Source organism: Orcinus orca, chromosome 11 (assembly GCF_937001465.1).
Source record: "Orcinus orca chromosome 11, mOrcOrc1.1, whole genome shotgun sequence".
Classification (NCBI taxonomy): domain Eukaryota; kingdom Metazoa; phylum Chordata; class Mammalia; order Artiodactyla; family Delphinidae; genus Orcinus; species Orcinus orca.
Window position 1 is genome coordinate 42,726,354 of NC_064569.1, and position 19,500 is coordinate 42,745,853.

The following is a 19,500-nucleotide window of genomic DNA, read 5'->3' on the forward strand; positions in this document are numbered from 1 at the left end:
CTAAGCACATGCGCTGCAACTACTGAGCCCACGTGCCGCAACTACTGAAGCCCATGCTCCTAGAGCCTGTGCTCCACAACAAGAGAAGCCCCCACTCGCAGCAACTAGAGAAAGCCTGTGCACAGCAACAAAGACCCAACACAGCCAAAAATAAAATAGATAATTTTTTTTAAAAAGAAGTGGATTTATTTAGAGAGATACACATTCCATGGGCAGCATGAGGTCTGTCTCAAAAGGCGAGAATGGTCTTGGGAGGAACACACTCCACAGAGAGAGCGTTGGCCATCTCAGTAGGTGAGAAGCCTGGAAATATGGTCTGGTTAGTTTTTATGGACTGGGTAATTTCACAGGCTAATGAGTGGGAGGATTATTCCAACTATTTGGGGGAAGGGGCGTAGATTTCCAGGAACTGGGCCACAGCCCACTTTTGGCCTTTTATGGTTGGCCTCAGAACTGTCATGGCATTGTTGGGCGTGTCATTTAGCATGCTAATGTATTACAATGAGCATATAATGAGGCTCAAGGTCTACTGGAAGTTGAATCTTCCGCCATCCTGGACCCAGTTTTTTGTCATGTCCTATGGCTATGTCATTCTTTTAAAGGTTGTGCCCTGCCCCCTTCCCTCCTGCTTCACTATGAACCAAAGACTCTGACTAACTTATTGACTCTTTGCACCTAGATTGAAAAAAAAATTCTATGTTCCAGACTCTCATTTCCCCATCCAAAATCCTTCAAAAGTTCTCCATAACCTAGAAGATAAAGTCCAAGGCTCTCTGTGTCTAGAACTTATGTCCAGCAATACTTAGCTGTTTTGCCTTTACTCTCTCTCTGGAATATCCTTATAAATCTGTGGTTTTCAACTCTAGCTTCATATTGGAATGACTTTATGAGCTTTAAAAATGTATAGATGCAGAGAAAGACAAATACTGTATGTTTTCACTTATACATGGAATCTAAAAAACAAAACAAGAAAATATAATAGAACAGAAACAGACTCACAGACACAGAGAACAAACTAGTGGTTACCAGAGGTGAAGGAGACTAAGACGTACAAACTCTCAGTTATGAAATAAATAAGTCATAGGATTTTAATGCACAGCCCAGAGAATATAGTATGTATAGATGTCTGAGCCTCAATCAACCCCAAAAGTACTTGGTTTAGTTGGACTGGAGTGGGGCCATGTATGAGTGTTTTTTAAAAGATCTGCAGGTAGGGACTTCCCTGGTGGCACAGTGGTTAAGAATCTGCCTGCCAATGTAGGGGACACGGGTTCGAGCCCTGGTCCGGGAAGATCCCACTTGCCGCGGAGCAACTGAGCCCGTACACCACAACTACTGAGCCCGCATGCCGCAACTACTGAAGCCCGTGAGCCTAGAGCCTGTGCTCCTCAACAAGAGAAGCCACTGCAATGAGAAGCCTGCGCACCACAACAAAGAGTGTCTCCTGCTCACCACAACTAGAGAAAGCCTGCATGCAACAATGAAAACCCAACGTGGCCACAAATCAAATAAACAAATAAATAAGTTTTATAAAAAGAATAGAACTTCATTAAAAAAAAAAAAGATGCACAGGTAGGTTAGGAATCATGATCTCCTGCTCAGTTCAGGCATTTCCAGGCTGGATTAGGGTCTCCTTATGTGTTTACTCTATCACTGTGCAATTTCTGTTGTCTGATTATCTGAACATTTCATCTCAGCCTAGTGGGACTGATTGAGCCTTTTATATTTTACTCTTCTGCTTCAAATCTTTTAATGGCTTCCATTACCCCCAAGATAAAATCCAGACTTCTTAATGAATTCTACAATTCCTCCCACTCCTGGCTTACCTTTAATGCATTCATGCATTCAACCTTTATCAAGTGTCTATTATGAGCCAGGCGCTCTAGTAGACAGTGGAGACAAGGAGGCAAATAAGAGCAGCATGGTCTTCTCTCTTGTGGAGCTTATAATCTGGGGGGAAGACAAAAGTTGAATGAGTAATTACAGGGTTATACAGAACTTATGGCTGTTTCAGGAGTTGGGGAAGGAAGGCGTCCCAGAGGAGTTGAGTTAAACTGAGTCCAGAAAGGTGATTGGCAGTTAGGTGGGGGTGGAGGGAGACAGGAGGGGAGTGTAATAAAACCACATGAAATTTTTTAAAAAATATTTATTTATTTATTTATTTATTCTGGCTGCGCCAGGTCTTAGATGCGGTACTCAGGATCTCCGTTGCAGCATGCGGGATTTTAGTTGCTGGCATGCAGACTTCTTAGTTGTGGCATGCATGTGGGATCTAGTTCCCCGACCAGGGATTGAACCCAGGCCCTCTGCATTGGGAGCGTGGAGTCCTACCCACTGGACCACCAGGGAAGTCCCTGAAATTTTTAAAGAAGGCTCTCAGTGGGTATACAGTGGACCAAAGACTGGAGTTAGGTGTTCCCAAATCTCATCAGCCTCTCCTCTGCAGATAATATTTTGGAGTCTTTTACTGATGGTTAAATTCATCTCCTGTGACTAGTTTGTGTTAACTAAATGATGGAAATGTGACTGTATTTACAAACTCCTGGGGATGGCAGTAGAATTCCTCACTGTTGTTGGATCATTCAGTAAACACTAAGTTACGGGTTATTTTGTGCCCGGCACAGGTCTACGTGCCGGGGATACAAAGGTACAAGAAGAAAGATTTGATCTGTTAAAAAATAAGTTCTGACAGAGTTTTTCAAATATCAAATATAAGAGAAAGCTTATTTTAAAAGTCTCTTAGGTATTTTCAACGGTTTCTAAATTATCTGTAGGAAGCTCTGACTTACTTGTGTAGAGTTTGATATATGTATCCACCATTAAATCCAAATCGTGTTTTATGTCAAAATTTATGTTAAACAAAGCCAAGTTATTTGACCTTTGGTCTGTCAAAGTGTTCCTCAGGTATGCTTTGAGACACTTTCGCCCATTTTCATAGCACAGCAACAACCAGATGTGGAACAATAATGGCAGGCTCGTCTATTCAAACTTTAACTGTAACTTGTTTCTTTAACTTCATTTGATAAAGACAAAATCTACATTGAAATCCTTGTTTGGCGAGTCCACACGTTTCTCTTACAGTCTGATAATTTTCTTAACTGTCCCTTACAGATTTTTTTTTTTTTTTTGCGGTACATGGGCCTCTCACTGCTGTGGCCTTTTCTGTTGCAGAGCACAGGATCCGGATGCACAGGCTCAGCGGCCATGGCTCATGGGCCCAGCCGCTCCGCGGCATGTGGAATTCTCCCGGACCGGGGCACGAACCCGTGTCCCCTGCATCGGCAGGCGGACTCTCAACCACTGCGCCACCAGGGAAGCCCACAAATCTAATTCTTTTCCAGAATCAAATCTAGAATTCAGAAAACAGGTCAGGGACTTCCCTGGTGGCACAGTGGTGAAGAATCCACCTGCCTACTGATGAACCTAGTGGCAGGGCAGGAATAAAGACGTAGACATAGGGCTTCCCTGGTGGCGCAGTGGTTGGGAGTCTGCCTGCCGATGCAGGGGACACGGGTTCGTGCCCCGGTCCGGGAGGATCCCACGTGCCGTGGAGCGGCTGGGCCTGTGAGCCATGGCTGCTGAGCCTGCACGTCTGGAGCCTGTGCTCCGCAACGGGAGAGGCCACAGCAGTGAGAGGCCCGCGTACCGCATGAGGACACGGCGTGGAGGGGGGAGGGGAGAGCTGGGGAGAAGTGAGAGTAGCATCGACATATATACAGTACCAAATGTAAAATAGTCAGCTAGTGGGAAGCAGAAGCTTAGCACAGGGAGATCAGCTCCGTACTTTGTGATGACCTAGAGGGGTGGGGTAGGAAGGGTGTGGGGGAGGCTCAAGAGGGAGGGGATATGGGGATATATGTATGCATATGGCCGATTCACTTTGTTGTACAACAGAAACTAATACAGTATTGTGAAGCAATTATAATCCAGTAAAGAGGTATTAAAAAAAAAAAGAATCCACCTGCCAATGCAGGGGACACGGGTTCTATCCCTGGTCCGGGAAGATCCCACATGCCTCGGAGTAACTAAGCTCGCGAGTCACAACTAATGAGCCGGCATGCCACAACTACTGAAGCCTGCGCGCCTAGATCCTGTCTTCCACAAGAGAAGCCACCGCAATGAGAAGCACGTGCACCACAGCAAAGAGTAGCCCCCACTCGCCGCAAGTAGAGAAAGCCTGGGCGCAGCAACAAAGACCCAAGGCAGCCAAAAAAAAAAAAAAAAACACAAAAAAAACTGGGGGCTGAGGTGGGGGAGGGTTTGGCATGGATTGTTTGGGGGGATGGGTCACAGGGAACTTTTTAGGGTAATGTTTTATGTCTTTATTTATTTATTTAATTTATTTATTTTTGGCTGTGTTTGGTCTTCGTTGCTGCGTGCGGGTTTTCCCTAGTTGTGGCGAGCAGGGGCTACTTGTCCTTGCAGCGCGCGGGCTTCTCGTTGTGGTGGCTTCTCTCGTTGTGGAGCACAGGATCTAGGCGCGTGGGCTTCAGTAGTTGTGGCACACGGGCTCAGTAGTTGTGGCTTGCGGGCTCTAGAGCACAGGCTCAGTAGTTGTGCTGCATGGGCTTAGTTGCTCCGCGACAAATGGGATCTTCCCGAACCAGGGCTCAAATCCGTGTCCCCTGCCTTGGCAGGCGGATTCTTAACCACTGTGCCACCAGGGAAGTCTGTAATGTTTTATATCTTGATTGTTGTGATAGTTACACGTGTATATATATATTCGTCTAAACTCATCAAAATGTACATTTAAAATGGGTACATTTTATTGTGTAAAAATTATACCTCACTAAAGTTGACTGCCTTTGATCTCAAAAACAAACAAAAAGACAATGGACAGGGAGAAAATATTTGACATATTTTTAACAAAGAATTAATATCTAATACACATAAAGAGCTTAAGCCAAACGATTCAATAGAAAAATGGACAAAGGACATGAAAGGACAATTCATAGAGGACAAAATACAAATGGACACACTTGTCCTTATAAATCTCAATTAATCAGAAAACAACAAATTTCAATAATGGAATTGTTAGATTGAGAACAACTTTTTTTTTTTTAATTTTTTTGGCCTCACCGCATTCGTGATCTTAGTTCCCCGACCAGGGATCAAACCCGTGCCCCCTTCATTGGAAGCGTGGAGTGCTAACCACTGGACCACCAGGGAAGTCCCAAAAACAGTTTTAAAAATTGGAGGGACTTCCCTGGTGGCGCAGTCGTTAAGAATCTGCCTGCCAATGCAGGGGACATGGGTTCGAGCCCTGGTCATGGAAGATCCCACATGCCGCAGAGCTGCTGAGCCCGTGAGCCACAAATACTGAGCCCACGTGCCACAACTACTGAAGCCCGCGTGCCCTAAAGCTGGTGCTCCTCAGAGCCGGTGCTCCTCAACAGGAGAGGCCACTGCAATGAGAAGCCCGCGCACGGCAAGAAAGAGTGGCCCCCCGCTCACCGCAACTGGAGAAAGCCCGTGCGCAGCACTGAAGACCCAACACAGCCAAAAATAAACAAATTTAAAAAAAAAATGGAGAGAATTCAGGGAAACTATCACTTTCACAGTGTTGGTATTAGTGTAACTGGAGATATTTTTGGAAGATAATTTGGCAGTGTATCAAAATTTTAAATATGTATAATCTTGACTCTGCAATTCCACCTAAAAATCTATACCGATAACACTGATATGTACTTAACCGTGTGTTGGGATTCCTACCATACCTCAACCATTCCACCCAGTAAATACTCTTATTTCCTCATTTTATAGATAAGGTAAGGAAGGAAAGGACGTTAAGTGACTTGCCCAAGGTCATATAGCTAGTAGGTGACAGAGTCAGGATTTACACCTGTCTCCAGAATCTGTGGTCTTTTTTTTTTTTTTTTTAACATCTTTATTGGGGTATAATTGAGAATCTGTGCTCTTAACCACTATGCTATACAGCTCTCCACTGTCTCTTAAATGCCATACATGGGCATAAGTATATAAATACAAAGATGTTTGCTCCAGAAGAGTTTGAAAAATTAAGAAAGAATGAAATAACCTAATGAAATATCTTCAGCATATTTTGTTAAGTAAAAAAAAAAGCAAGTTATAGAATAATACTTACTTAGTTACATAAAAAATACCACCAACAAAGAATATATGTGAACGTAGCAAGTAAGCTTAAAAGAGCAAACGTTTTTTTCTATTTTGTTCACTGTTGTGTCTTTACTGTCACACCAGAACAGTCAGTGCCTTCCCTACTCCAATATAAAATAAAAAGTTTTTTTTAAAAAAAGAAAGACCTCTGACCTAAACCAACAACAACAATGACAACAGCAACAAAAGCAGAACAGTCAGTGCCTGGCACATAACAGACGTTGAGTAAATATCTGTTGGATGTATATAAATATATGTAAACGCATAGAAAAGGGATTGAAAATCTGCAGACCAAACTATGAACTGGTGAAGGTGGTTCCCTACCTTGGAAGAAGAGATAATGGTGTGTGTGGGGTAGGTTAATGATGGGAGATGTGCACATACTCACTAAACTTCTGACTGTTTCAAATCTTATACAAACACAGGATGTTCATGTGTTACTTGGGTAGTAAAAACAAAAACCAAGCAGATTAAAAAAAAAAAAACCCACAACAAAAGCAAAAAAGACTGACCACATTTCCATTTAATTTCTCTACAACTCTTCCAGGTGAGTAATAATATTTTCATTTTATAGATGAGGCAATTAAGGCTCAGAGAGATTAAGTAACTTGCTTCAAGTTGCAGTTTCTAAGCCTGGATGTGAACTTTGACCTGTGGCTCCCTGACCCAGGTTTACTTCTCTCTACTGTATTTATAAATGTGCAGACAAGTAAGTGCAACAAAGTGTTGAAGGCTGCAAGATGGAAAACAGCAGAGGTTGTATCAGATTGCAACTGGGGGCACCACATGGAGAAGTGTGGCCGATTCTACAGAGAAGGGAATATTTCTGGAAAGGATTCCAGGGGTGAAGCTTGATCTAAGACTTGAAAAGTGAGTTCTTTTTTTTTTTTTTTTTTTTTTGGCTGCACCATGTGGCTTGTGGGATCTTAGTTCCCCGACCAGGGATTGAACCCAGGCCCTGGGCAATGAGAGCACAGAGTCCTAACCACTGGACCTGGACCACCAAGGAATTCCTGAAAAGTGAGTTCTTGAACTACTACGGGGAAGGGCACCCCAGGCATTCACCTGTATGTGTATCAGTAGGATGTCATGGAGAAAACCATTTGGTCTATTTTATGAGTGATAAGTAGTTGAGTGGGCATGGCTGGAGCTTTGCTCGCTAGGTGAAAGGTAAGTCCTGGAAAGACTTGATTTGATTTGTACCAGATGATAAGCTATGTCTTATCAGTGAGATAAGACTCCCTGGGGCCTATTTTGAAGAGGGTCAACCTAGAGACAAGAAATGCATCGTTTACAGTAACAAGTAAACAATGGTGGGTTCACCTGCCTAAGGGATGAATCTGAAAGATGTTTGCGGAATAAGACTGATGGGACTCAATGACTGATTACTGCTATGAGTGGGGAGGATAGGCGTCTAAGAGAGAGAGTAAAAGTTTGTTGGGGAGAAAACTGGTCACAAGGTCCCTTAAAAAGGGATTCCTTTGGGAATTCCCTAGCAGTCCAGTGGTTAGGACTCTGTGCTCTCACTGCCGAGGGCCCAGGTTCAATCCCTGGTAGGGGAAATAAGATCTCACAAGCTGCACAGCGAGGCCAAAAAAAAAAAAAAAAGGAGGGGGATCCCTTGTGTATGTATCTCCTTCATTGCATGTAAGACAGGATATTATAATTAGCTGAGTATGAGTCAGCCTCCTCTACTAAGCCAGGAGTTCCTTGAGGAAGGAGCGTGTCTCCTTCGTCTCATCTTCCTCAGTGCCTAGAGCCCTATCTTGCACAGAACATGTTCAACAACGAATAAAAGTGCACGGCAGAGAGATTGGCTTTGGTCTGAGGTGGGGGATAAAAGTATTTTTAAATTTTTAGCCACGTGGCTTACAGGATCCCTGACCAGGGATCAAACGTGGGCCCCTGGCAGTGAATGTGGGCCCCCGGCAGTGAAAGTGGGGAGTCTTAACCAGTGGACACACCAGGAATTCCCTGGGGGGGGGATAAATAATCACACAAGTTGGGAGGAAGGAAGTTCTCCAGCTTACTGTCTCCCTCCTCAGCCTTGGTCAGAAGCCTGCCCCAGGGGAGATTGCTCCCATTTCCCCTAAATCCTTTACTTCTCTGAGTTAGCAACATGGTGTGATAGATGCTGACTAGCTCAGACATGGGTGACTGCAGTGTGGAGAAGAGTGTCTCCCCAAAATTCTACTACCACCACGCAGAAACGGATTCTAAAAGCGTGCCATAGGAGAAGCCTCGTACTTCTACTCCCCTCCTCTAAATCACCAAACCTTGAGCTGTATGGCAAGTGGTGGCATGTCTTTGGCACTATGCCATAGGCTGATGTGGCAAGGGGAGAAGAGGAGAGAACAGCCAAGAAGGTGTAAACTCCAGCAGAAAGCAAAGGAGGCCATGGGCCTGAGACTCGAGATGTAAAAGGAGAAATGAGCCAGTGGGAATTTTAATTATTATTATTTAATTTTTAAACTATATTATTAAAAAATCATTTAAATCGGAATGGAGGACTTCCCTGGTGGCGCAGTGGTTAAGAATCCACCTGCCAATGCAGGGGACACGGGTTCGAGCCCTGATCCCGGAAGATCCCACATGCCATGGAGCAAATAAGGTCGTGCACCACAACTACCAAGCCTGTGCGCTAGAGCCTGCAAGCCACAACTACTGAGCCTGCGTGCCACAACTAGTGAAGTCCACGCACCTAGAGCCCGTGCTCCACAACACGAGAGGCCACCACAATGAGAAGCCCGTGCACCAGAGCGAAGAGTAGTCCCCACTCGCCGCAACTAGAGAAACCCCATGCGCAGCAACAAAGACCCAATGCAGCTGAAGATAATAAATAAATAAATAAAATTAAAATAAAAAAAGAGTATCCCTTGCTCCCCGCAACTAAAGAAAGCCCACGCACAGCAACAAAGACCCAAAACAGCCAAAAATAAAAATTAATTAATTAATTTTAAAAAAATCTGAAGGGAGAGGAAAATGAATCTGATATAACTGTCATCTGGACTTAACAATTATTAATATTTGGAGGGTGGGGCCAAAAAACAATTATTGATATTTGCCACATTTAGGTCAGTTATTCATTCATTTATCTACTTATTTATTTATTTTTTGGCTGCACCGTGCAGCTTGTGGGATCCTAGTTCCCCAACCAGGGATCAAACCCATGCCCCCGGCAGTGGAGGCACACAGTCCTAAGCACTGGAGAGCCAGGGCATTCCCCCAGTTATTCTTTTTTTAAGCATTTTAATATAATTTACAGACATTTTGAGTTAAACCCTTACGTATTAACAATTATTCCTTAATATCATCTAATACCCAGTCCATATTCAAATTTTCCCAGCTGTCCCCAAAAGGTCTTTTTACTGTTGCTGTTTTGTTCAAAATAGGATCGTGTTGCATGTGACTGTTTTGCCTCTTAAATCTCCTTTAAGCAAGAGCAGCTCTTCCTCCTCCTTTTCCACGCCATTGATGTGTTATTTTATTTTATTTACTTTTGACTGCATTGGGTCTTCGTTGCTGTGCTCGGGCTTTCTCTAGTTGCAGCGAGCGGGGGCTACTCTTCATTGCGGTGTGCAGGCTTCTCATTGCAGTGGCTTCTCTTGTTGCGGAGCATGGGCTCTAGGCACACAGGCTTCAGTAGTTGTGGCACGTGGGTTCAGTAGTTGTGGCTCACGGGCTCTAGAGCGCAGGCTCAGTAGCTGTGGCACACTGGCTTAGTTGCTCCACGGCATGTGGGATCTTCCCAGATCAGGGCTCGAACCCGTGTCTCCTGCATTGGCAGGCGAATTCTTTTTTTTTTTAATTTATTTTTTTATACAGCAGGTTCTTATTAGTTATCCATTTTATACATATTAGCATATATATGTCAATCCCAATCTCACAATTCATCCCACCACCACCTCCCCCCACCCCACCCCCACCACTTTCCCCGCTTGGTGTCCATTCGTTTGTTCTCTACATCTGTGTCCCTATTTCTGGCAGGCAGATTCTTAACCACTGCATCACCAGGGAAGCCCTGACCTGTTCTTTTTTTTGGCCGTGCCTAGCACGTGGGATCTTAGTTCCCCGAGCAGGGATCAAACCCTCGCCCCCTGCATTGCATATGTAGAGTCTTAACCACTGGACTGCCAGGAAAGTCCTCCATTGACTTGTTGAAGAAATAGTCAGTTACCCTGTAGAATGACCTACCTTTTGGATTTTTCTGATTAGTTTCTTTGTGTTTTGACTTACCTTGTTCCTCCAGTCCCCATATTTTCTGGAAACTGGAGATTAGATCTAAAGACTTCCTTAGATTCAGGTTCGATATTCTTGGAAAGAATGTTTGTTAGGTCATGCAGTGTTCTTCATATTGCCTTATATCAGGGCCACATAATGCACATATGTGCACATGGCTGGTGGTCTGGTGTCCTGTGTTTTTGAAGCTGCTGGAGGAAGCTAAGCCCGAGGGGATCTAGGCAGTTAACCACCTCTGGACCTAGAGGCTGAGCTCTGACTGGGCCCCAGCCTCCGTGGCTGCTGGCCTTAGCAGCACGGTGTGGGTTGAGGTCAGGGAGGAGGCACTCAGAGAAGCATCAGCTTGATGTTGGCAGCTTGGACTGGCTCAGTCCTTTGGCAGGATTGAGCAGAGGGTCCTGGGACAGAGATACCACAACGGCAGCAGTGCCTCCTTTCAGCCCTGCTGTGTGCACCTTGTAGGAATGAGGAGACTAACCAGGCAAAATTCCCCAGGACTGGGGGGAGACAAACCATTTCAAGACCTGTTCACCGTGTCCTGCACTCTCCACTGTGGAGATCAGGAAGCCTTCCTCTTCCAATCTGGGACCTTTGGCAGTTGGCCTGATGGTGGTGAGGCTCAGAGAAAATTCCTGACTCTGCTGGCTCAATTTTTCTTGTACTCTGGCTTCCAGTTTCTGCCTTAAATACTCTTTGATTGATGTTAAACTTTAGAATGTCAGTGCTAGAAGAAGCCTGTGGGTCACCTGGACTAGCCCCTCACTGAAGAATCCTCATTCTCCCTCATCTTTCTTAGAAATAGCTGCATGTAAGATGGTGAGATCAGGATGTCACCATGTATTTCCCCAGCTTCAGTCATTCATACTCCACCTTATTTTTCTTTTTTTTAACATTTTTATTGAAGTCTAGTTAATTTACAATGTTGTGTTAGTTTCAAGTGTACAGCAAAGTGATTCTGTTATATATATATTCTTTTTCAGATTCGTTTCCATTATTGGTTATTAAAAGATATTGAGTATAGTTCCCTGTGCTATACAGTAGGTCCTTGTTATTTACCTATTTTATATATAGCAGTGTGTATATGTTAATCCCAAACTCCTAATTTATCCTCACCACCTCCACCCACCCACTATCCCCTTTGGTAACTGTAAGTTTGTTTTCTATGTCTGTGAGTCTATTTCTGTTTTGTAAATAAGTTCATTTGTATCATTTTTTTTAGATTCCACATACAAGTGATATTATATGATATTTGTCTTTCTCTATTTGACTTATTCCACTTAATATGATAATTTCTAGGTCCATCCATCACACTCCACCTTCCTATTTTTACCACAATCAGGCTCCCCTTGTTCCGTAATATACCATTACTTTTTTTTTTTTTTTTTTTTGCGGTACGCTGGCCTCTCACTGTTGTGGCCTCTCCCATTGCCGAGCACAGGCTCCGGACGCACAGGCTCAGCAGCCATGGCTCACGGGCCCAGCCCCTCCGTGGCATGTGGGATCTTCCTGGACCAGGGCACGAACCTGTGTCCCCTGCATCGGCAGGCGGACTCTCAACCACTGCGCCACCAGGGAAGCCCTACCATTACTTTTTTTTTTTTTTTTAATATTTATTTATTTGGCTGCGCCGGGTCTTAGTTGCGGCATGCGGGATCTTTGTTGCCGAGTGCGGGATCTTCCTTGCGGCATGCAGGATCTAGTTCCCTGACCAGGGATCATACCCAGGCCCCGTGCATTGGGAATGCGGAGTCTTAACCATTGGACCACCAGGGAAGTCCCTATACCATTACTTTTTTCTTCACCCTAACAATAACACCTGTGAAATGATAGGTTTGGTATGTAGTTCAATTTCTTTCTAAAAATTTATTAGGGACTTCCCTGTGGCGCAATGGTTAAGAATCCACCTGCCAGTGCAGGGGACATGGGCTCGATCCCTGGTCTGGGAAGATCCCACATGCCGCAGAGCAACTAGCCACCTGTGCCACAACTACTGAGCCCGCATGCCACAACTACTGAAGCTTGGTGCCTGGAGCCCATGCTCCACAACAAGAGAAGCCACTGCAATGAGAAGCCCACGCACCACAACGAAGAGTAGCCCCAGCTCGCCGCAACTAGAGAAAGCCCGTGCGCAGCAATGAAGACCTGCAGCCAAAAATAAATAAATAAAATACAATAAATGTATAAAAAAATAATAAAATAAAAATAAAAATTTATTCAAAGAACACATACAGAAATGTTCAATGCCACCACACTTTCGGAAATGCTGGAGTAGAATTGGCATCAGAGAGTCCCACCTACCTCTGCCTTGAGACCTTGGCTGGACACACTTCTCAAGTTCTAAATTTATTTCCCAATCAGTAAGAAAGAGACACTATACTATCTACAAGTATTAGTTACTAGTCTTGTGAGTGGCTGAAGGTAAGTTCTTCCTGGAAGACACCCAGGGACTTTTGTCCAGGCACCTCTGATCACCTACAGTGGTGGGGGAGGGGAGGGCAGAGAGAAGGCAGGACGCGGTAAGGGTTACCTCTTGGCTGGGCATCGGCCTCAGGGCAGCGCTGGGAAAACCTCTCTTGGTGGCAAAAGCCTGTGAAGCGCCTGCCCTCTCCACCATCTCCCTGGGCACCTCAAGAAGGTACGAACATGGTGTTCCAGGGCCTTTCCCCCGCAGGAACCACCCACTCTCCTGGGGGAACAGTGAAAACTTCCGGGAGAAAAGAGGAGTCAGGTGTCAGGCCTCTACGAACTTCAGCTGGCTTTTCGGGCTCAAGGGAGGGAGGGCAAAGCAGGAAGGAGGGGTATAGCGCTTGGGGAGAGCCAGCTGGTCCACCGCTAGCCGGAAACTGGGGGTGGAGAGGCCCCGGCCCGGCCCACACCAGTGTCCCAGCTCCAGGCTGGGCCTGAGAGGCCGGCAAATCCCACCCCACTCCTCTGGGTACCTCGTGGCCCAGGCGGGTTTGTTTATGAATCCAGCTCCCTCCACCCCCAGCCCGGCCCTCTGCCCGCCCTCAGGGTGGCCCCAGTACCGTGGGAGGGGGAAACCGGGCCAGCCCCCGCCGGCGCCCCTCCGGTCCCCTCCCCTTTCCTCCTCTAGCCTCTGCTGTGGGTGCCCCGGCAGGGCAGGTCCTTTTTATAGACCTGTTGAACCAGTCGGGGCCATTCTCCTTTCTGGGAGTGGGAAGCTGGGGGTGGTGCAGCTCTCTTCTCAGCTCTGGACTCCGGAGGGGTCTCAGGGCTTCTTCCCCGGGAGAGGAAGGAGAAAAGGAAACTGCTTCATTTTTGGTTAAAAGAGGAAGTTTTGTTTTGTTTTGTTTTGAATGCTGAACTGCCAGGCAGTACCCCAGTCACCCTGGGGGTGCAGAGGTCCGGGTGGCGGTGGCGATGGGGGTGACTGGTGAGGGTAACTTGGCAGTAAGCACAGGCTTCCTTCCAGGTCTGGTGAGCTGAGGAGCCTGAGGGGGTTGGATATTTGAGGGAGGGAAATGTTTTGATTATGTGTTTGTTTTCAGCTGGAGTCCCTAGGGGTCAGATTTAAATGTTCAGTGAAGCTCTCTGCTTGTTCACTGTGGGGTCCAGGCTCCTCTCTGAGCCTCCCTGGTGACTCCAACTTGCCTCCTCTAGCTGTCAAGAATGCAGATGGATCGTGTCTCTCAGCAGTTTCTATTCCTCTTTCCCACCATGCCTGAAACCACCTCTACTTTTATTTGCCAAAGGGTCTTAAAGGTGCAGGGACCATCAGCTGGGTTTACAGTCAGGCCTCTCTTCTTGCAGTCTTCTTCAGAAAAGAGAATATTCCAGAAGTTTGGGCCAGAGTTCAGCTCCAACAATAACTAAATTGTGTTCTTGACTATGCCTCCCAACTCTCAGACAGAAAACCCCTCCCCGGTTCCCCCAGCCTTTCTTCCTCATCCAGGGCCTTCAAGACCACCAGAACCACTAGTTGCCGGACTGGAAGAAGGCCTTCCAAGTACCAGGCAGAGTCTAGGCAGGGATGAACCGTGATGGATCTCAGGTAAGGAAACAAAGCCGGCAAAGATGCAGAATGAGTCATTTTAAATAATAATAATAGTAAAGAATATCTGTAGCCTGTCTCGGATTTTTCATCAACATTTTCATCTGGGCTTCTCAAACAGAAAGAAACCCCTTCTTGTTAGAGTTCTTCTTAGTTACTTGCCTTTGCAGGGTCCTGAAAAGACTGAAGGGCGTGTTGTGATGATCCATTTAGCTTCTCCAGGTCACCATTGCCTTGCAAATGACCTGAGCGTGCATGATGTAAAATATCTAGGCTTGTTTTCCTGTTCAGAGAGCTAGAATGTAAAGGTTTATAAGACAGTTGAGACTTAATTTTCTTGTCAGGGACTATTTTTCTTTCCTACACTCCTTTATCCTAGAGAAGGTAGGACAGGTAAATGAAATTTTAGTCAGTGTGTTTTGTTCTTAACAGCTGTAGTTGAGAGCTTACTGAGAGGGAGGTTACAATGATGGTATAAAAGGAGAATTTTGAATCATTTGTGTATTTTAATTTGTAAAATGTTCCCGCTACCAGATTGCTAAGTGGGAAATTGCTAGAATCAAAGAGCAGCTTCAAAATCAGTTTTAGGGCTTCCCTGGTGGTGCAGTGGTTGAGAGTCCGCCTGCCGATGCAGAGGACACAGGTTCGTGCCCCGGTCCGGGAAGATCCCACATGCCGCGGAGCAGCTAAGCCCGTGCGCCACAGCTACTGAGCCTGCACTCTAGAGCCTGCGAGCCATGACTACCGAAGCCCGTGCGCCTAGACCCTGTGCTCCACAACAAGAGAAGCCACCACAATGAGAAGCCCATGCACCGCAACAAAGAGTAACCCCCGCTCGCCGCAACTAGAGAAAGACTGCACACAGCAACGAAGACCCAACGCAGCCAAAAATATATAAATTAATTAATTAAAAAAAATTAAATTTGTTCAGGTTTTCACAGATGAATTGGACAAGATGGATCATGTCCATATGCTCTCAGGAACTATCAATAAACAAGCTTATGTCGAGGACATCCCTCACTAGCCAGGATCTGAATTCTGTCTTGTCCTGGAGAAGCAAGGAGAGAGTATTGTGAAAAGGATGGTGGCTCTTGAATTTCTGAGTCTAAATCTAGGCCGTTTTTCTCACTACGTGGAATAAAATCAAACCCTAGTCCCCATTTCAGGTTTAGACTAGCTTAGAATTGCTGGAAAAAACACAAGCGTTGGAACTAAACAAAACAGTCATAATTTAACTGAAGTATCTGAGCCTCAGGTTTCTCATCTGTAGAAGAGGATGACAATTTCTTAAATTGGTTGAAAGGATTAGACAGAGCACGTGAAACGTTCAGAGGGCTGCTCCACGTTGTTAGTTCCTCCTCCCTCCCCCCCAGCAAGTTTGGGTGTGGTCCTTTGCTAAATACACTAAACAGCTGTTGGAATCTCCAGAGCTTGGTTTACAAAGATGAGTAATACAGCTTCTTCCCTCCAGGAAGTTTCTTTCCTTCTGGAAGTTTCTTCTCTCCAATTTCTTCCCTTAGTGTTTCTTAAACTCTGATTTAGGGACTAATCACCTGAAAGAGCTATTTAAGAATGCATATTCTCATGCCCCACTCTAGAGAATCTCATTTATTAGGTCTGAGATGGGGTCTAGGAATCCACCTTTTTAAAAAAGCAGTCCAGAGGATACCAGTAAAGACTCTGATATTATATTTTGAGAAACTTTGACCTAGGGAGAGATGCTATTAATGGAAATGTGATGTTTTATAGGAGTATGATACCATTTGAGCTGTTCTGGAAGTATGGGCAGGGTTTTTTTCAGGAGTTAGAAGGTAACAAAAAAAGCTTTTTAAAAACTAAATAAATTTGGGACTTCCCTGGCCATCCAGTGGTTAAGACTCCACCTTACATGCAGGGTGTGCATGTTCAATCTCTGGTCAGGGAACTAAGCTCTCACGTGCAGTGGGGTGTGGCCAAAAATTAAAGTATTTTTTTATTAAGCCCATTTTTATAAATGGTTATACAAGGCATTGCTTTATTCACTTAAGAATTTATAGAAGACTTTTTGTGGGACTATTCTGGGTTGGAATATGGCAGTACAACCTATTAGCTTTGTGATCTTGGGCAAGTTACTTCCCAGCCTCAATTTCTTCACTTATAAAATACATAATATCTCTAATACTAATATCTTCCTTATGAGAATGACATAAGGAATGCAAGACGCCTAGCTGACCTAGGCACCTAACACTATAGGCTTTCACCTTCAGGCCTTGCCCAAAACAGCAAGAGGTCTCAGTTTTGGGGGAATCCAGACTTCAAAACGTGACACTATCAAGTGCTGAATTGCAGATAATGAAGTGCCAACATATAACATACAAGTGAGAAAGAGAATGACCTTGTCATGTTATTGACAAACCACCCAGGCTGCCTCCACCAAAACTAGGATACAGGAGAGGCAGAATGGGAGACCAGAAATTCAGGTGTCTCAGGAAAGATCTCCTTTAACCTTTGTAGTTGCAAAAAGCAGGAACTCTATCTTGCTAGCTTGCTTTTTGCTTAGACTGTATTTACAATTAAAGGGGGCGGGGGGGAAGTGGCTTACAGAATCTTGACTCTGGGAAGTTCTCCAACAGGCTTTAGTCTTCAAAGGGAAGCTCTTGAAAAGTTAACCCGCCTTAAGTAGCTAGCACCTCTGTCTGGGGGGAATTTAATAAAAGGGCGTTTGCTGCAGTCACAAAGACCGTTCAAATTGGTCAGCACATTATTAACTGAATGTGTGAACACCCTCCCCAGATTTCGTTGCGCTTGTATCTACAGGGCTTACACCACATTCAGAGGCATCCGCTTGCCTGTCCGCCCACCCGGGGGAGAGTGAGACTTGAGAAGTACTTTTAAGAGCGGTTACATTAAGACTCAGACGAGCCCTGGTGTCAAGGCAGACCTACGTGCCGAGTAGCTCGGCCCTGACACTTGTTGAGCTGCACGGTTCCGCTGAAGCGTTGCTACCTAATCACGGAGAAGACGTTCCCTGAGGAGGGCCAAAATGGCGACGGACTCCTCCTGGCACAGCCCTGTTCCCTCCCGGCTCTAGTAACGCCCATTGGTTAAGTTGGAGGCGGTGCCAGGCTCCCCCCGCCGCCTCATTGGACTGAATGACTGAGGGAGACGCCAAATCTCCTCTGCCCACTCCAAGTTCCTGCCCTCAGAGCTCACGCGGCGTTCAATTGGCTTTTATTCACGTCAACTTGCGTCCTATCGTGTCTCTTTTTAGTGTTAATCCAATCATAACTTTCCTGGCTGCCCGCCTGATTTCTGACTGGTTTTGATCAGTTTCATCCTATCCCATTCCTGTCTACTTCTTACCTCCTCCCACCAGGACTTTGCCCAGGCACGTCCAGGGTTCTGGTTGGTTGTTGTTCTGTCAGTCCAATGAAAGCTCTTCCTATCCCTACCTCTCAGGGAGCCCGCCGGGCAGTTGACTGGCTTCTTTTCAAGCCTATCAACTCTAGTTCCCGCCCACCTTCACTTCCTGCGTCTTTCATTGGCCTTTAAAACTGAGAGAGCGCTCTTTTTGGGCGGACACCTCGCACGCAACTTTGTCTTGCACGCCTTAAGAGTGCAAGCGAGTCTTACCATTGGGCAATCTACCCGTCTTTTTTCTGCAAGTCCCTCCTTTCTCCCTCCCTCATTGGGCGGGGCAGCAGTGAAGGGGCGGGGCCTAGGCCGGGCCTGTGGCGCGCTGCTCCCTCCTCCTTACCCCCCCCCTCCCTGTCCGGTCCGGGTTCGCTTGCCTCGTCAGCGTCCGCGTTTTTCCTGGCCCCCCCCAACCCCCCCGGACAGGACCCCCTTGAGCTCGTCCCTCGGCTGCCACCATGAGCGGTAAGGATGAGTCCACTCCAAGCTTAGGGGTGGGAGGGGAGTGAGGGGGCGCGCGCGAGGGCCGACCGGGCGGTCCCCGCCGTAGGGGGGACGGGCGGGAGGCGGCGGCGGCGGCCTTGGTCCCGCCCGGGGCGGAGGGAAGGGAGGGAGAAGGGGCAGTGGCGGGGCCTCCGCGGAGGAGGGGGATGGGCCACCCGCCCCGGGGGAGGGGGCAGCGTGGCCTCGCCCGCCCCCTGCCCGCCCCGGCCACGGGGGACGGGCCTTACCCCCCACTACTCGGCCGCTCGCCTGAGGCTCCTCCTGCCGGGGGCTGGAGCCGCGGGGGCGGCCCGAGCAGTGCAGGCCCCGCCCGGGCCAACCGCCTCCCTGGTCCGCCCTCTGGTCGCCGCCGGCCCCAGGGCCCTCCCCCACCCCCCGGCCGTAGATTACCCCTCCCCCCCGCAAATTACCCCTCCCCCCTACCGTCCCGCCCTTTCCACGCCCCTCACCCCGAAACCGCCCTTTCACTCTAGGGCCCGCCCTGTAGCCGCCCCGAAACGCCTGATTTCTAACGCCTGGACCTCTTTAGCCCCTTACTAGTATTCACAGATGTTTCCCCACTCAAACTTTTTATCTGTTCTTTTCCCCTTTCTCTTCCTTTCCTCTTGTTACTTTTTACACTTGAATTTTTCTTTTTCCTTACCTCCTTTGACCCTACTTTTAGCTCGCTTTCCATCCACTCACGTGTTGTTTTGTGCCTTACCTATCCTTTTTTTCCCCAGGATACTTTTAAACTCTTTCAACATGCCCACCGACCTTCACATTTCCTATATCAAAAGCACCTTTTCAGTGTTTTATGAGTTTAATTTTGTGCAAGGGAGAGTCGAGGCCCAGTTTTGGCATCACCTAGCCTAGTTTACATCCTACTGGTCCTACAACTGTTTCTTCTCCCCCAATCCTTTTTTTTTTCTTAATACTGGCGCCTTTCACCTTCCTGTTAGTCATTTCTGTTTCATCACAGCCTCCTTTACCCTTCCTCACTTTACCCTTCTCCTTTCTCGAACTTTAAGTTATTTTCAAATTCTTTTTAGACCAAGATCACTCCATGGATGAAATGACAGCTGTGGTGAAGATTGAAAAAGGAGTTGGTGGCAATAATGGGGGCAGTGGTAATGGTGGTGGTGCCTTTTCTCAGGCTCGAAGCAGCAGCACAGGCAGTAGCAGCAGCAGTGGAGGAGGAGGAGGAGGGCAGGTAAGTAATGATCTGGACAGAGTGG

General features: G+C 46.6%; 1 protein-coding gene across 2 annotated transcripts in view; it reads left to right on the forward strand.

The window, feature by feature from the left end:
* The first annotated feature begins 13,177 nt into the window (after positions 1-13,177).
* The window catches only part of SP1 (Sp1 transcription factor), a 49,531-nt gene continuing 43,208 nt past the window's right edge, over positions 13,178-19,500 (forward strand). The window contains exons 1-2 of one of the 2 annotated variants that reach the window (XM_033436177.2): positions 13,178-14,386; positions 19,315-19,475. In XM_033436177.2, coding sequence (XP_033292068.2) covers positions 19,329-19,475 — 147 coding nt within the window. In that variant the 5' untranslated portion in view covers positions 13,178-14,386; positions 19,315-19,328. Of the gene's footprint in view, positions 14,387-18,158; positions 18,245-19,314; positions 19,476-19,500 lie in introns of those variants that run through there. The other variant, XM_012534683.3, reaches the window with a different exon arrangement.